Source organism: Panthera uncia, chromosome B1 (genome assembly GCF_023721935.1).
Source record: "Panthera uncia isolate 11264 chromosome B1, Puncia_PCG_1.0, whole genome shotgun sequence".
Classification (NCBI taxonomy): Eukaryota; Metazoa; Chordata; class Mammalia; order Carnivora; family Felidae; genus Panthera; species Panthera uncia.
Genome location: NC_064811.1, coordinates 69,257,297 through 69,276,241, shown reverse-complemented (window position 1 = coordinate 69,276,241; position 18,945 = coordinate 69,257,297). Strand labels below are relative to the sequence as shown.

At 37.6% G+C, this 18,945-nt stretch overlaps 1 protein-coding gene across 3 annotated transcripts in view; it reads right to left on the bottom strand.

Annotated features, from left to right (window-relative positions):
- ARHGAP24 (Rho GTPase activating protein 24) overlaps positions 1–18,945 on the bottom strand; it is a 516,123-nt gene that overhangs the window by 55,414 nt on the left and 441,764 nt on the right. The window contains exon 1 of one of the 3 annotated variants that reach the window (XM_049632112.1): positions 11,760–18,943. The exons of the other annotated variants lie outside the window; for them this stretch is intronic. Within the exon in view, the coding sequence (XP_049488069.1) occupies positions 11,760–11,874 (115 nt within the window). The 5' untranslated portion in view covers positions 11,875–18,943. Of the gene's footprint in view, positions 1–11,759; positions 18,944–18,945 lie in introns of those variants that run through there. 3 annotated transcript variants of the gene reach the window in all.

Genomic DNA, 18,945 nt, shown 5'->3' with positions numbered 1-18,945 from the left:
AAAGAGAAAGAGAAAGAGAAAGAGAAAGAGAAAGAGAAAGAGAAAGAAAAACAATGCCTGTAAAATATATTAATATAAGGTGGTAGCTTGGCAAAAATAATCAACCTATGAAAAAAAAATGTAGGAAAAGCCAAAGCAAATGTCACTCCAATGTTCCCAGATGGGATGAATATCACTAAATAGTTTTAATGGTCTAATGATTTCATAAAAGGGAAAGAAAAATTAGTGTTGCATGTTGAAATTATGTGAGACTCCAGAATACTTGGAGAATTATTTTGAAAACATTAGGTTAAGAATTTGACAATAGAACACATGTTTTACCTCCCTATCTGTAAAATAATTTATGTATGGATTCAGCAGTGCAAAACCATCACATGCCAAGCAATAAACACTGCTACCGAAGAGAATATTTTCAGCCCTGCTAGAAACAATAACACAACAACAAACCAAACTATTCAACACCTGATATCAGATCTAGCATTAATGGAACTAATTTCCTTTTAGGAAAAAAGGTTGACTGAACTAATATTAAAATTCAAATACATTGAAAGCAAAATTAGAAAATGGCATCTTCTAAGGGCAGGAAAATTAATGTAGGTAACGGTTCTATCTAGTCGACCGCGGGCTTTCAAACAAGCAGCTTCTCAATGCTGTGTCAAACATTGTTTGATAACTCAACAGACATTCATACCCCCACTTTCTCTTGTCATTTCCATTTTAGGGGATGGAAAATTAAATGCCTCTCCCACTTTTTAAGAAGGCTTCTAGAGTCTCTAGGAAGGCTTTGTTGTTTTTATTTTTGTTGTTGTTGCTGCTGTTGTTTGATGAAAGAGGAAGACAGCTGGAATTGCCAATCACTCCTTTTTCCTATCATGAACTTGGACATGCTCTTTACTAATCTAAGAGTCATCTTTTGATCATTAGATAATCATTCATGAGGGAAAGGTTGAAAGATTCAGAGACAAGAGGGATGAAATCATTGAACCACTGACCCAATAACAGAAGCATCTTCTTTATGATTTTTTTAATGTGAGAAAAATGCATGTTTAATCACTGTTAGCTGAGTTTTCTGTTACTTACATCATTGTGAATTCTAGCTCATGAAGTGATAATAATGATTTTGAAGGTATTTTAGCATTTTAATAACAAAGTTTGAAGACTGGCTATGAGATTGGTTATGAACGGAGAATACTGACTCTTTTTCTGTGGAGTTCTTTGATGCTTATTTGGCTGGGAAGTTTGGATTTTATTCTGCCAAAATTCAGAAAATAGCCTTTTAAAGGCACTAAAAGTTCAGTTTTAAAAATAACAATGTTGACATCTGGGAATACATCTTATGCATCTGTAGTTTTTCACTCATTGTTTAAATTGATAAATATATTATCTAAAGTTTCTCTCTAAATCCAGCAGAAAATCTACTAAAGATGTTACAATTCAACATCTATGTGTGCTACAAATGAGAACCAAACTTCCAATATTTTGTTTCATACAGTAATAAAAAACAGTCAACACTCTCTTCTTAAAATTTTCAGGATTTATTTTTCCCCTAACAACTTAGGAACGAGATAAAGCAGTAAGCTTTGCTTTATAGCTATTCTCTCTTTCTCTTTCTTTCTTCTTTCTTTCTTTCTTTCTTTCTTTCTTTCTTTCTTTCTTTCTCTCTTTGTTTCCTTCCTTCTTTCCTTCCTTCCTTCCTCCTTTCCGTTCCTTTCCTTCCTTCCTTCCTTCCTTCCTTCCTTCCTTCCTTCCTTCCTTTCCTTCTGTTCTTTTTCTCTTTCTCCCTCCCTTTCCCTCTCTCTTTCTCTCTCTCTTTTTTTTTATACATACAGCCTTGCATTTGTGGTAAGCATATACTTAAGAAGTATAGCAAGAAACTTAATGCCAAAAGCCCTAACATCTTTCCATTTATTTAGTACTTATTACATACTAAGTCTTTGACATATATTCTCTTATTTTAATAATAAATATGTAAGGTAACTATTTTATACATGAGGAAATTGGGGATTAAACAAATAGCCCAAGGTTAGTTACACAACACCAAGTGTCAGAATGAAAGTCCATATTCAGATTTATTCAGCCTTAAACCTTCGCTCATTCCCAAATACTAGTCTTCTTCTTCTTTATTTAATCACAATTATCATATGTCTTCATTTTCTAGTAATTTAAAATATTAGTAAATTCTAAAAATGAATAAAATAGAGTACCTTTTCTGTGCCATAGAGAGTTCTAACAGCTAAGATGTACTTATGTATTCCAGGCATGGGTACAAGTGGTTTACCAGTATTTCTCTCATTTAAAAAGCTCACAGCACTCTGAGGTGGGCACCACTATTTTACCAAGGAAAGGACTGGAGCACAGAAAGGTTAAGTGATTTGCTGAATGTTACATAGCTAGTAAAAAATTATGGAACCAAGATTTCTTCAAGGCTGTTGGATTTCAGAGCCATTCTGTATCTATTACACAATACTGCACTGTGTGTATAATAGATGAAAAATGAGTTATTGAGGAAAAATCTTGCTATTTACCAGCTTTCTGACCTAAATTTCTGTCATCACACGAGGAGGAGTGATTTCTGCTGAGAAAAATGCAAATTTTGAAGAAGGTCAGGAAAAAAAAATGGAGGGGAAAACTCTGAACATCTTGTGCGTTCTGTCCAAGGAAATTATTTCCTCTATGTAGAGATCTAAGACTATTTAGCAATATAATATGCAAAAAAGTTAAAGCATATAAATGATAGATACATATACTCAGAGATTTCTGTGGAAAAACAATCGTTTTCTGCTGTAAATCTGGTGTTGCAAAGAATTAAGAAATGGTTATAATAGACATATGCTTCCCATCTTGTGGCATTGAAAATAGAATGTCCCAAACATCTGTCTTACAATTGTAGATGTAAATCAATGTTGTCTATGAGCATGTTGTTTTGTGTGGAAAGTTAGAGAACATTTTTTAAGCTGTTTTGTTTAAGACTTTTAGTGAAGAAACAGCGAAACTTCAAATTTTAAGATTAACAAGACAGCACAAAGGTCACAAGACTATCTCCAACTAGCAGCACAGGGAAAAGGACACATTGACTAGTAGATGATTAACAGGAATATACCTTGTTTTTTGAGTCATGCAAACAGTTCTAGCTATGTTCATTTAAATTCCTAAGAAGGTTTTACAGTCCCTGACAAAACCATCCCTGGAATTTCTGGGTGATAAAGGTACATCATGTGTACTTCTCTTGGAAATACATTGATGGTGTCATGAAGGATCACCAAGGAGGTGACTTTTCACTGGACTGAGAAAGTAAATTACACAGGTGATTTTATTACACCTGTGAGAAGCTGTTCCAACTGGAGAGAGAAAGAGAGAGAGGAGAGGGAGAGAAAGAGAGACAGAGAGAGAGAGGGAGAGAGATATCTAAATCTCCTTCAGGATGTGTGAGGTTCCTCCTTTATGTGATATATATACTCTTTATCTAGAGGCAGCTTGTGAAGTTACTGAGTGTGATAAGGTAAATATATTCAAATTCCACTCATCTTAAAAATGAATAAGCAAACACAAGGCCAAACCTTCTTGGACCTTCTGTACCTTGAAATAATTTATTATTTTTGCTCCTTGATTCCCAGTTAAGTTGTAACTCTGGCTCCATTTCATCACTTTCTATCTTTTTGCCAACCTATTGCAATTTGGACTCTGACATTGTCATTCTACTAAAAGAGCTTTTTATATAGTCACCAACGACTTTCTAGTTGCCAAAGTACTGAAAGCCAGATTTATTTTTTATATTACTTTATGCCTCACTTCCTTTAAAATGGTCAATGCCACTCTTCTCTTATTCTTCTCATGTGTTACATAACTCTTGCCTTCCAGAATACTCTTATCAATCTCCTTCTTGACTATGCTACTTGCTACACACTTATCATAAATCTATTTGTCCTCTGGGTTCTGTCCTCAGCCCTATTTTTCTCTATTTGACACAACTTCTTTGTTTGACATTTAATCTCACTGTCTACCAATTATTCCCAGATTTATTTGTATCTCAATTTGGGCTGCTCTTGTGACCCTTAGCATTGGATTTCTAAGTGCCCATGAGATACCTCAACATGGGTATCTCAAAACATCCCCAAACTCAGAATTTCTTAAACAAAGTCACCTTTTCTTGAAAACCTGCTCTATTTCCTATAATCCTGATTTTGGTTATCAGTTCCAGTTATCCCCCCAAACATTTGAAGTTCCATCTGAGAGTCAACCTAGATTCCTCCTTCCTTCCTGATACCAATTGAATCACCACATGGGTCCCTTCCAAACTCACTGCCACTGCTTTAGGCCAGATCTTTAATATTTCTTTTTTTTTTCAATATATTAAATTTATTGTCAAATTGGTTTCCACACAACACCCAGTGCTCATCCCAAAAGGTGCCCTCCTCAATACCCATCACCTACCCTCCTCTCCCTCCCACCCCCCATCAGCCCTCAGTTTGTTCTCAGTTTTTAACAGTCTCTTATGCTTTGGCTCTCTCCCACTCTAACCTCTTTTTTTTTTTCCTTCCCCTCCCCCATGGGTTTCTGTTAAGTTTCTCAGGATCCACATAAGAGTGAAAACATATGGTATCTGTCTTTCTCTGTATGGCTTATTTCACTTAGCATCACACTCTCCAGTTCCATCCACGTTGCTACAAAGGGCCATATTTCGTTATTTCTCATTGCCATGTAGTACTCCATTGTGTATATAAACCACAATTTCTTTATCCATTCATCAGTTGATGGACATTTAGGCTCTTTCCATAATTTGGCTATTGTTGAGAGTGCTGCTATAAACATTGGGGTACAAGTGCCCCTATGCATCAGTACTCCTGTATCCCTTGGGTAAATTCCTAGTAATATTTCTTAATTGAGTTCGAAGAGCAGTGTACTCATTTCAGGCAAGTGCTGCCATGATGATCTTCATAACATTTAAATTGGATCATGACATTTCTTTGCTTTATGTCTTCCCTTGGTGCCCATTGGCCAACCAAACTCTTTTCCATGAAATACCAAGTCTCCACAATCTGAACTCTGCTTCTTTATCCACCATTCAATCAACAAATGTTTAGGTAGCACCCACTGTGTGACAGACACTGGCCATATCCACCTTAATTTCTACTGCTTGCTCACGAACAACATGCTGGACTATTAGCTGTTTCCTAAATGCAATATAACTTATCATATCTTCAGGCATCCTTACGGAAGGTAGATTTTGCCATCATGAGTCAGCCTAGGGAAACTTATTCTGTAAACCTTTCTTTTTTCCCTTCCTTCTCCACTCTGAGTACAAAAAGACTCAATATTCTACCAAACATTCACTGGTTATTATAGATTTGGACCTCCTTGGATTACAAGTTTTCTATCCATGTGAGATTTTTTTGATTACTTAGAAGGTATTGGCAACAGACTGAGGTAAACTTTGGCTGTCTTTGTTTCTCAGTTCTGGACTAAATTGAATGACTTTTATTTTGATTTGTCTATATATCATGGTTGAATGTTCACTTTTAAATGAAAATTGTTATAAACCTGCTGATACCAAGACTTATTCTGCAGCAGGATTGCAGTAAGCAGAAGGATAAGTAAAAGCAAATTCTCTATATGGCTTAATTATCTCTAGGAAGAAAAGGGTGGAAATCGGAAAAAATCACTGACAGCAGGGAATTTGAGTAATAACTGAAAAGTTGTTTAATTTCTGGCTTTTCATCAGCACACCACAACTTTTTTGTTTTGTTTTGTTTTCAGGATTTTATAGATATCAGTGCCACAGCCTGAGAATTACTGATGAATGTCATTTTACATTGGAATTATTCACTCATTTCCATCACTGAGCAAGTGTTTTGTTTTAATGCACACATTAATTTCACAGACATTTATGGAGCCCTCCATCCTTACCCACTTTGGTATTAAGTTCCAGGGACATAAACAAGAGAGTTGTCTGTGTGTCTTAGTGCAGTCAGGCTGCTGTTACAGAATAGTCAGTAGCTTATACACTGTCTGAGTAGTTTTTACACAACCGAAATTTATTTCTCACAGTTCTGGAGGCTGGAAGTCTGAGATCAGACCAGTACAGTTGGGTTCTGGGGACAGCCCTCTTCTGGGTTGCAAACTATCCATTTCTGGTTGCATTCTCAAGTGACAGCATAGGAAGGAGCAAAAGAGCTCTCTGGAGCCCTTTTACCAAGCAAGGCACTGATCCTATTCATAAGAGTGCCACTCTCACAACCAAATTACTTCCTAATACCATTTGGTTTTCAACACAGGAATTTAGAGGGGACACACAACTCTGCCTACTCAACTCCAGAATCACTTGGTACATGCTCCATAAAATTTTGATATTATGAATTAGTGAGCTAAGCATTTATACACAATCAAAATAAAAGACATCCAATTTAGTCCAGAACTAGGAAACAAAGAGCCAAAGTTTACTTCAGTCTGTCGCCAACACTTTCTAAGTAACCAAAAAATCTTATATGGATAGTAAACTTGTAATCCAAGGAGGTCTGAGTCTATAATAACCAGTGAATGTTTGGTACAATTTTTTTTTTTAATTTTTTAACGTTTATTCATTTTTGAGAGACAGACAGAGACAGAGTGTTAGCAGGGGAGGGACAGAGAGATAGGGAGACACAGAATCCAAAGCAGGTTCCAGGCTCTGAGCTGTCAGCATAGAGCCTGATGTGTGGCTCGAACTCACAAATCCTGAGATCATGACCTAAGCTGAAGTCGAATGATTAACCAACTGAGCCACCCAGGTGTCCCATAGAATCATGACTCTTTTTGTAGTCAGAGTGGAGAAGGAAGGGGAAAAAGAAAGTCTTAGAAAACCTAAGAAGTGTAATAATGTCAGCATAGTGGCCCAGTGGCCTAGATCTCACACCAGTAGACCAAGACATGCAATTTACATGTATTTTCTTATTTGACCACTCACACGTATTCTGCAAGGAGACTTCCCTTCTACAAACTGATTCAGAGATGCTAGGTGACCTGAGGACACACATCTAAAAAGTGGCAGGTCTAGGGATACAAACACAGGTCTGTACCATTCTAAAAGTCTTCCTTTTACACTATGTTACATTAATTCAATGTAGTCATTTTTTTTTTCCCATAGGCATACTGACCACTCTCTTAGGATGATATGGAGGAAATGTCTCAATCTGATTTCTATCTAGATTATTAAATCTGATTTTATATAGTGCAGATGAATCATTGCCATTCCAGATAAGACCATGGTCAGTCTTTTGTTCATGAACTCCTCAGCCTTTATGTATGATTTGTTGTAGTGCTTATCACAGAGTAATTATTTATGTTCCTTTATCTCCAAGGAGTATGTGAACTCATAGATTCAAGGCAACCTTTTTGCCTACTCAACTCCAGAATAACTTGGTACATGCTCCATAAAATTTTGATATTATGAATTAATGAGCTAACTCATTCATAGCACCATTTAAAATTATACAGATTTAGATAGCAGCATTCTCTTGGACAAATCAATTTCCATAAATGAGATTACAATATATACAACATACAATAAACTTCAAAGAAAATGTTGGTTTTATTCATAACCATGACAAAGACAGCCTATTTTAATTCATTATTGCTTATGGACCTATAGGAAAAGATACATAATAATACTGTACTTCACCAATTTGCAAGAAACCTTGAATCCTTAATTGAATAGGCCTATTGCCATTCTTTACTCTGGGAAGAAGTAAACAAATCTATGTCTATGTCTACGTCTATGTGTAGCTCTATCTCCATCTATCTCTATCTCTATCATCTATTTATCATCTATCTTTTACCACTAATGTGTATAAAGCACTTTAAAAAAATATTCACTTATTTATTATTTTGAGAGAAAGAGAGCACAAGCAGGGGAGGGGCAGAGAGAGAGAATCCCGAGTAGGGTTCATGATATCAGCACAGAGCCTGAAGTAGGCTCAAACCCACGAACTGTGAGTGAGATCATGACCTGAGCTGAAATCAAGAGTTGGATGCTTAACTGACTGAGCCACCCAGGCACCCCTAAATGTGTATAAAGCACTTCAAGATGGCTAGGAAGATAAGGCAGTCAGGTGGCAGCATTTAAGAAATATACAGGTTACACAGAAGGCTTGGGTCAATAAAGAAGGCTTGATGAAGAAATAAGACCCAGCAATGTCTAGAAGGAAGTACAAAGTTTGAACAGACAGCAGAGAGAGAGAGTGTCATAGCATAATGAAAAAAAAGCAAAGGCCTGGCACAGGATATATGTTTAGGAAGAAAGAGTGGGACAGTCTGGGGAATTGGGAGTTTATTCTCCCGGGAATAGATGGATGTGGTTATAAGGCCTTGATAATTACATGAAACAGTTAGGAGTTCCTCCTGGGAGCAATAGGGACGCATCAAAATGTTTGAGGGGTGCCTGGGTGCCTTAGTTAGTTAAATGTCTGACTCTTGGTCTCGGCTCAGGTCATGAATTGGAATTTTCTCTCTGTCTTCTCCTGCTCTCTCTCTCTGAAAATAAATAAATAAACTTAAAAAAAATGTTTGAGTTGTAGGACGATGTTTGAGAGTACTATTTCAGGAATACCAACTGGTCAATGCTTTACAAATAGCCTGTGTGTTGTAGGAATTTGTGAAGAACATTAGGTTGGAAACAAGTGAGGATGGATGCTGTCTTGAAGAGCCACTTCTTAGGTTGAAAGAAGTTGTGCGCATGAAGCAATAAAGGCACAGAGAACTCAGGTGAAGGAAACATAAAAGGAGCTGGAAGTCTATGAAGAAAGAAGAAGCAACAGTTTCATGACCAGTAACTGGTTACGGTGTAGGGGAAAGCTCTAGATAATTAATGATAACTTATCTCTAAGACAGAGCAACTCAGGAAATCAAACACACAAACAAAAACAAGATATAGTTAGAGTTTCCTCCAGTGTGTCCCATGAGCATAACATCCTTAAACTAGCTAGCTGCCCTATTGTGACTAGAAATTAACACTAACATTCAGGAACCAAAGTAGTTGGTAATCAAAAGGTTGCTTACGCTGCTTTGCGTATCACACATTAGTCTTACAGAGGTAAAAAAAAAAAATACATACATAGTTTCAAAATCAACAGGATAAAAAAACATTGTAACCATTATCTCTCCAGAACACAAATCCAAAGCACTGCTATCCCCCCAGCATCCTGCCTAATAGATGTTTATCAGTTCCTACATTTTTAAAACCACTGGGAAAGCATTTTCAGTGATCTTTATTAGTACCCAGACAAAGAAATGGAGAGATGAAAAGGACAGTAAGGGACCAAAGGGGTCTGGAAGAGAAAGCAACCTTGAGAATTTAGTTACAGCCTGCCCAGCATGCAGGCTCCATTATCACCAGGCCTCTGGAAACTTTAACTCAACTCCACACTTCATTCAAGGGCATTTCTAAAGCTGCGAGTCTTCTCTGCTGTTGGCCTACCCCTGACAACGGTAAAAAAAATATGCTTTAAATGTGGATCAGGAAAGCAGACACATCAGCATTCTTTGCTTCTGGGTGCTTTTCCATGAATCATGCACTCCCCCTTTTACTTTCATTGAAATAACTTAAGCTGATGCTCTCCAACAGGCTTGGTTGAGGAACGCAGAAACAGGTCCACTTCTCCAACTACTTGAGTGCCCAGGGGATTAAACAAAGCACAAAAGAACACTCTCTTCTTAAGGTAGCATGGTTTAGGGACCCAGGATTGAAAGAGAAGTTCATTCTTTTCCATGCAGGACCTTAAACAAAGATGTAAACCCCTCCCTCCCCCCCCTTCCCCCCCCAACCCCCACCCAGTGAGTCACGCCACTGCAGGCTGGAGTGATTAGTGCTGCACACACAGAAGCAGCTTCTCTCCCAGAGCCTCTCTGCATAATTGTCGTCCTGCAGCCAGGGAACAAGAGGCTGGTGTGCCGCTGGCTCTGGCTAAAAGGGAAGGAAACTTAAAACGGCTTGATGCTTCCTGTTCCTCCCCTCCTTTATGGTTCTGACAGAAACCAGAATACAGTTTTGTAAATTAGAAATCTGTTAATCCTTGACTCACATGCTAAACATTCCTCAGGTTACTAAGACTTTGCATAGAAAAGGACAATAGTTTAAAATTAACCCACAGGAGATGACAGATAGATAGAACCCACTCCTGTGGGTGCCATTTGCGAGCCCATGGGGATTCTCTTTGCAGGCAATGCCTTCCCTTGTTGGGAAGAGGGCATGATCAGCAGTCTTAGTCAGGATCCTTGAAGATAGGCTATACTCCACTATTGGAGAGGAGGTGGAGAAAGGCCAAAAACATCTTGCCATGTGCTTCAAAGATATATTAATTGCCCCCAGAACATCTCATGTTACAAATGAGCAGCAATAGGCTGGAAAAGTAGACTTTCTCTGTGAGTTTGGATAAACTCAATTTAGTTGCTGAGAGCAGGAAGAGCTAGAAAACGAGAACATGTCCTTAAGCAATTACTCCCTAGCTTTTCTCAGTTTCTATTGTTATCAAATTCTCTGTCAATGATGCAGTCTTAACAGTAACCTTGAAATCTCTATAGATCTATAAAATATGAGACAAGTATCTCTCACTTAATTACCGTTGTGGATGAGAGAGGAATATAAATGAATACCTGAATTCCTTGCTAATAATGTATGATAATGATCACAGGCAGATCTCAAGTGCTCAAAGGGAAGGACTCAGAAAGAACAAGGTTTAATCTTAAAAGTTCCTGCTATATTTTGCTTTACACAAGCGTTTTTTTCTTACTTTGTTTTTTTCTCTCTTCTGTTGGTTACTAAGTAGAAAGGGTTAATAGGTAGCAGATCAAAGAAAAAAGGGAGAAAGAACTTTAAATGTTACTCATGTCTGCTCCTGATTAAATTATTAGCTTACTATATATGACATTAAATTATAATTACCTATTTCAGTTTAAATAATCACCTCATTTAATTATTCCACTTTTAAAGCAAAAGGTCATTTAAAACTATTTTGATGCAGAAATGTTTTCTAAAAGCATTTTATTTTACCTATGAGTACTCTTTAACTCCCTCTGCACAAATCAATTCTGAAATTCTTAGCCTCTTTTATTGATCAGAAATTGTTAAATATTTTCCCACTTCTTGTACCTGATAGCTCCTATCTTTGGCCTCTCCCAATGCTGCCTTTTGATATATTTGGAAAGTCAAGGTGACTCCTATTTCTAATCAGTGTTAGTCAATATGGTTGAAAGGCTCCTGAAAAGGGGTCACTACAGATCATCTGATTATTAAAATTTTCTCAGCAGGGGAGGTGAGGCAAGCACAGGCAGCCAGAACCAAAGCAATGTGATGGGAGTAGAGAACAAGGGCCTGAGAGGGACCGATTTCAAGAAGTAACAACATGGCTGCTTGGTTTGGGGCTGAGAACAGCCCATGGTAGCCTTGGCCCCTCCTCTCAGAATGGCCAGGCAGGCTTGCTTGGTTTTCCATCAGTCAAGGTGATCCCTATAGGACTATCATTCTTTAAGCCCCACCTATCTGGCCCATTCACCGTCATAAACAGATCAATACGAACCTTGAAAAATAAATATAGACAAGCAGAGACACAGATAAATCACTCCTGTACAGTTCTAAGCTCTTGACAAGCAGAGACACAGATAAATCACTCCTGTACAGTTCTAAGCTCTTGGTTTTCAAAGTCCCATTTTATCTGAACATAAACTGACCTTAAAGCACCACAGAATATTTGTATATTTTTTAAATGGACATTAACAGATCATCTACCTACCTTTCCGAAAACTAAAACACCGTTTGATTCTTCTGTATGTAGTTTTAGGAATGAACGGAGTTGACGCTAAGGCACCTGAGGGGCGTCCCCCAGTATTTCGGTCTTCAGGCATCATACAGGCCCGAAGTTCTGAATCAGTTCCAGGCTTCCTTTAAAACCTGCCTCTGTGTGATACCCCACGGCCACTCCTTCTCATGTTTATTTGTTAGGGCTGAAGTGCTGATTCCTAGAACTTGAAGGCTTTGATCATCCAGGTCCCAGATCAGGGATAAGTTACCACCTCTCATTTACTTCTCTTTTGGCAAAAACTTCCTTTTCTCTTGCCTAATCCAAGGAGCTTTAAGATTTGGGTGTTTTGTTTTTAGTTTCTGCAGACATTCCAAAATGTCACAGCAAAAAGAACGGCAGCCAGCCGCACCTTCCATTCAAACAGCAGGAATTGTTTTGTTTTGTTTTGTTGTTTTTGTTTTTGTTTTTTTTTTTTTTTGTTTTGTTTTTTGGTTTTTTTTTTTTATTAAGAACTGTCTTCTCAGCTGGAACTGAGGGGACTGAGATTCCTCTGGAAAGGTCAGCAAATAGTCGTGTGCAAGGGGAATAAAAGGAACAATGACAAAAAGGCCCCTGAGGAATACTTCAGGACGGTCCTTGCTGGCTCCTTTCATCTGAGCAAAAGGGGAAGCAAATAATGGCACCTTCTCCAGAAAGCATTTCAGTGCATGATAGGTTCTTTTCAAAGGACTCCCCTGTTCCTTTTACAGCACCCCTCATCCTTTGATGCTCTCTGCAGGCTTCTCCCTTTTCCCGTCTGTCTTCAAACTCCCAGGGCTCCCGAGGGAATCGCCACGTCAGGACAGTTGAGTGCCCATTCCAAGCAGCCTCCTCGGATCCGTGGTGGAGGCAGCTCTGCAGGGAGCCTCTCCTCCCCCTCCTCCTGCTCCGTCTCCCCTTTTCTGAATGAGGGCTGGGCGGGAGCTGGCACAGCCTCGGCTGCCTCCGTCACCGTGGCTGCGACCGCCTTCAGTGCCCGCCGGTCACATGCAGCAGGTGCAATCACAACAGTATGAGGGGAGGAGGGAGAATGCCACACAGCCTGTGAACCCCTTTCTTCTTCGTCTGACTTGGTATTGACTTCTCTGCCCTTGTCTGTGCAGCTCCTTGAGAGCTGGCTGCCTCAGCCCCTCCAGAAATCAAACAGCACCAAACCAACCCCAAGGGGGTGAACTTGCACCCCCTCCTTCCTGCATTTATTCTCTTCCTATACAAGACTTTTTCAGAGATTTTCCGACTGAATCTATTTGTGAGTGCTGATTTAAATGTGCATATCACTAAAACATATGTGTCTGTACTGGTACGTACGTGTGTGTCTGAAATAGAAAAATATTCTCAATCTGGTAACAGAGAACTTGCAGGTACAATTATCATAAAACAAGTCAACTCAACTCATGTGTGTGTGTGTTTATACATATTTATACATACATATATTTCTCTGGTTACGGTTTGAAAACCAATCCTGTTTTCAACTTTCTCCTCTGCTCTTGGCGTGCACCCTCTCCACCCCAGACCCCATGTCTACCCATACTCTCAATCCCACCCACTGAACAATTTACTCACTGAGTTAATCATTCATCCACCTGGCTGTTCCATGAGCAGATGTGGAATGCTAGTGCTTTAACCCCAACTGACCCCCAAAGGTCTCTGCGTGCCTTTCTAGCCATTTGACAGGAACACTACAAAACTGAGGATACTACAAAGGTATTTCCTTTAGAAAAATCATTACTCTGACCAGCATGCCCAGATTGGTTATGGTTTGTCACTGAAGGAATCATTAGTGGTTATTTCTTTCCTATGTTTCACACTTGTTTTTCCCTTCAGCGTCACTGCTACTAGAAAAATAAGGAAGCACACAGTGTAACTCAGTATAAACAAGACAGTGACAATGCCAGACTGGGAAACACCTCGCCAGCCGCAAACTTCACTGACCTGAGTACTGGCATGGAGCGAACACATGTAACCCCAGGACTCTGGAGCTGGAACGAATCGCAGTTAAAATGGTTTTGTCTAATTTTCTTATTTCACAAACAAGGAAACTGAAAGTCCGGGGTAAATACCCCTTATCCAAGATCACACAGCTGTCTATGTCAGAGGCAAGAAGACCACATTGTCTCCTAATTAACCCCTGCTTGACTGCATGCCAGTTATTCATCATGTGGATTATTCACATTCAGTACTTTTACTGCATCGATGGGTCTCTGACTCAACTTTTTTTGTAAGGAGACAGAAATACAGGAGGAACCTAATTTTGTTAGTAGCTAAACTTAGGCAAACCACTCAGACCTAATGAACACTCAATGGATTCACACTCTTCCTAGATCCTGTGCTTGGTACTTCCATATATATTACCCCCAAAACAATGGAAAATAATTGTAAAACAGCAACAGCAACAACAACAACAACAAAACTGTAAAAAAAGTAAACAAACAAGCAAAACAAAACCCTTAAACTTTCCCAAAGCTAAATAAATATTTCGACATCCTAACTTTTGGATTTAACTTTTAGGCAGAAACCATATGCCTCTCAGCATTACCAATGGGGAAGCAACTGTTTACAATTGGTTTTAAGCCGATAACACAAAGCTGAAGTATCTAGATTCAATACTGAATTTTGTTATCAGGTTAGGTTGTTAAGTGAATGTTCACTCCCATTTCCATTGGTTCCCTTCTCTTATCTGATTATCTGTTTTAGGTTTTCTTTATTAAATAAAAAGAAAAGACCTGTAGTTCCAAAGCCATGATTTTCACATAATAGTTTTTCATTTCTAAGAGACTGAAAGTTTGGCAATCTCCTTCGGTGTCTCCTATTTTTAATAAAATGTCTTATTATTGTAATGGTAAAAACGGAATATTTTACATATCTATGCAGCCTGAACAAAAATTAGCTTAGGTGTCTCATGAAAAACTTTAACTTTTTAAAACATATGTTGTGAAACGGCAGTATAGGTAATGCAATGCCCTTTTTAAAATAAACACATTAAAAATGTATCCAAAGGTGGTATACAGAAATTATAAATCAGAGTGATACGTCACCTTCCAAATGTCTTTACAGATACCATTTAATCAGTGACCATAGCAATATTTAAATGTTGGGAGGGAGATTAGAATCTATGAAGTCTTTGTTCAGGATTAACAGGCTTGGGTTCCGTAATTTAGGGAGGAGAGATATATTTTCTTATGAAAGGCAATTACAGCAGTTGATATTTTTAACAGCTTTTCTGAAATATAATTCACATATCATAGAATTTATCCATTTCAAGTGTACAATTCAATGATTTCCACCATATTCACAGATATATACAACCATCAACAGTTTTAGAATATTTTCATCACCTTAAAAAGAGATCCCACATCGTGGGCTATCACCCATCCCCTCCAACATTCCTATCCCAGCACTAAGTGACCATTAATCTACTGTCTGTGTCTTGCTTTCCCTGTTCTGTATTTTCATATGAACAGAATCATATGCTATGTAGCCTTTTGTGACTGGCTTCTTCTACTTAGCATGATGTTTTCAAGGTTTATTCACATTGTAGCATGTAGTAGTACCTTATTCCTTTTTTAATGACTGCATAATAATCCCTGGTGTAGATATACTACACGGACATTTGGGTGTTCCCACTTTTTGGCTGTTAGCAATAATGCTGCTATAAATATTCATGTACAAGCTTCTGTGTGGACATATGTTTTCATTTCTCTTGGGTATATATCTATCGAGGGGTGCTGGTCATATGATACTTCTGCATTTAATTGATTGAGGAACTGCCAGACTCTTTTCCAAAGCAGCTGTACCATTTTACAGTCCGATTAGCAACATAGGAGCCATTTGATTTCTTCACATCCTCATCGATACTTATTATTGGACTTTTTGACTCTAGCCATCTTAGTGGGCATTAAGTGTTATCTCATTGTGATTTTGATTTGCATTTCCCAGATGACTAATGACTGAGCATTTTTTCATGTGCTTTTTGGCCATTTGCATGTTTTCCTTGGAGAAATGTTTATTCAGATTCTTTGCTCATCTTTTAATGGAGTCAAACTGATTCCAATTTTTAATTTCTCCTTAATACTGAGTTGTAAGAGTTCATTATAAGTTCTGGATCCAAGTTCATTATTAGATATATGATCCGGAAATACCTACCTCCTCCCAATCTGTTGGTTACATTTTCACTTTCTTGGTGATATCAATTCAGGTATTTTTGAAGGACTTGAAAAAACATATTTACTTTAATTATTACAATTTAATTTTTTTTTTTGTTTTGTTTTCATGTACCAGTAAGTACCAGTGCAAGTTTTATTATCAGAAAGGCATGGGCTTGTGATTGTGGGTTTGTTAATCCCACAGTAGAGGTAATAGGTCACACTATTGCACAAGAAAGCAGGAGGAAGCCCACAAGCCAGAGGCCATGGGTTGTCTTCCTAGTTCTGTTATTCATAGTGTGGCTGACATTTGTCAAGTTACTCACCCTACCTGGGTCCCAATGACCTAATCCACAAAATGTGGCACTGAACTGAAACAGTGGTTTTAAAATATTCTTTATCAGTAAAAAACATATTTTCAATGAAATGTTAAGTGGACTCCTAATAGATAAGATAGATAAAAGAGTTTCCAGGTATATAAATGTGTTTGAAACTCAAATTTTTAATATTTCTTTAAAATTCAATCAAAGAGCAGGGAGGGGGTATGTTAATACAAACATTTGAAACCCTAGATTATAGGTGACAGTTGTGATCTTTTATCAATGTCAATATTCAGTTTGGTTCTATATTCTGTATTAACTTTTAAAAATTCTAACGTTCAGTTAAATCACAAAGGATTTATTGTAAAGTAAATGAGTACTTTGAAAGCTTGTCTTGCAATCTCATAACACTCTTCAGTTAAACAAAAAGGGTAGAAATTTTTTTATAGGAGCATTGTTTCTATGGTAAGTGTTCTATGCTAAAATATAGGTCTTTACAAGTAAATTTCAATCAAGCACTTATGAAATCCCTGAAGCTCATTCCATAAGATAAGGTACAATAGTCCCTTGTTATCCATGGGAAACATGTTCCAAGACTCCCAGTGGATGGATGCCTGAACTTTACACATGCTATGTTATTTACTATAGATACATACTCATGATAAAGTTTGATTTAAAAATTGAGCACAGTGAGAGATTAAAAATAATAATTAACAATAAAATAGAATAATTATAACAATACTGTAATAAAGGTGGTTGCTTCCTCTCAAAATATCTTGTACTGTACTCACCCTTCTTGCGATGATGTGAGATGGTAAAATGCCTATGTGATAAGATGAAGTGGGGTGAATGACATATGTACCATGACACACTATTAGGCTACTATTGACCTTCTGACAATAGGTCAGAAGGAGTATTATCTGCTTCTGGACAGTGGTAGGCCACGAATAACTAAAAACTATGGAAAGTGAAACTGCAGATGAGGGGGACTACTGTATATAAACCTATCAACTACTAGAGCATCCCTTCCAAGTTCATAAATTTGAAGACTTACATACAGCTCAGAGCTGTTGTCTAGTCCCACTGGGATAACTTCTGGGACTCCTGGGCTGGTGGGAACTCCTGTGGCCACTGATTTGATAAAGCTAATTGGATCTCATTCATTTCTCTTAAGAAAGGGACAGATGGACGAGGAAGAAAGGGAGAGAATAGCACACTTGATGGATATAATCCCTGAACAAAAATACCTCCTTCAGCAGATATTAAGGGAATCCCTTAATTCAGAAGCCCCAGAAATTTGATAGCAGGGGGGAAGAGAGCCGTTAGAAATGACAGTGACTGAGTACACCTCTCAATAATAATCATGAGCCACTAATGACTAATGTTGTAGCCGGTGGGGGGGGGGGTGTCTCATCCCACAGGACTTTTCAAATGCTTTACACAGTCATTTACTAGCCATTTTAGTATATGAATAGGGTGACCATATAAGTTGCCACCCAAACTAGGACATCAAGAAAATGAAAAACAGCCCTATCAATAATTATCTTGGGACAACAGTTGTAAACCAGACTGTTACCAGGCAAACTGGGATGAATAGTTGCCCTGGTTAGGAACCTCCGCCTTGCCCAACAGAAGACACTGTTAGAAAACAGACAATTTCCAGACATGTATCATTCACCTGGTAAAACCTAACTTTCCAACTTTTTAAAGTACACCTTTGAAGTTATTCTAAGATGTAGAATGGGGAGTCAGCCTAAGAAGTATCTAATATATTAAGGGAAAAAAGAATCACTTCTGAATTCAGGGTGCTGCCAATACACAAAAGAGAATATAAAATAAATATTAGAATTATAATCAGTTTGCTAAATATGAATTTGATTTAATATAATTTATTTTAACTACATCCGCATAAAATAATTAGGCTTTACATTTTGGGAAGTGCATGTTGGCTATAGATAAATTTTTTTGAGTTCTTCTTGATTTGGTTTCCAGTACTGAATTTTTACTTTAAATAATTTTTCTGTTTACATTATATCTGCTTATCTATTTTATCTCTTTTATATTCCTTGATAGACAAAGATTATTTCTTTTACCCTTTCTTCCTCCTTTTGGTTCTATTTACAGCACCAGTTAGTTTATTCTTCACATGGCACATTCTCAAAACTATATTAACTAAGATTTTTAAAAACTTATCAAATCCACAAACACTTGTCAGATCACAAAGCATTTTTTTTAAATCTAGTAATCAGTGGATTATCATCTAGAGCATTGCTATTCTTCTTTGATATTGCTGCGCATCTTGGGGCTACGATCCCTTCCAAAGATCCTAGTCAAAAATGCTTTGCCCCATATCTGCAGGGTCTTAACTAATCTATATTATAGTATCATTCCCATAACTATTTATTGTTAGTGAAATGGAAAAATTAAAAAAAAACCCATATCATCCCTTTTTATAATTCAAGATATTCATAGAAAAAGATCAGTTATTGATATTTGATCTAAATTTAACTTCTGGGAGTTACTTACATATATACCTTAACAATAATATGGTATAATTTACTATTTATTTTAACACTCATCCATTTGAAAATAGGAGCTGATAATAACATCAACTGGGAGCAGAGAAAGGGTGAACAGGTTTGGCTGACCTTTCTGTTTTTCCATGATTCTATATAT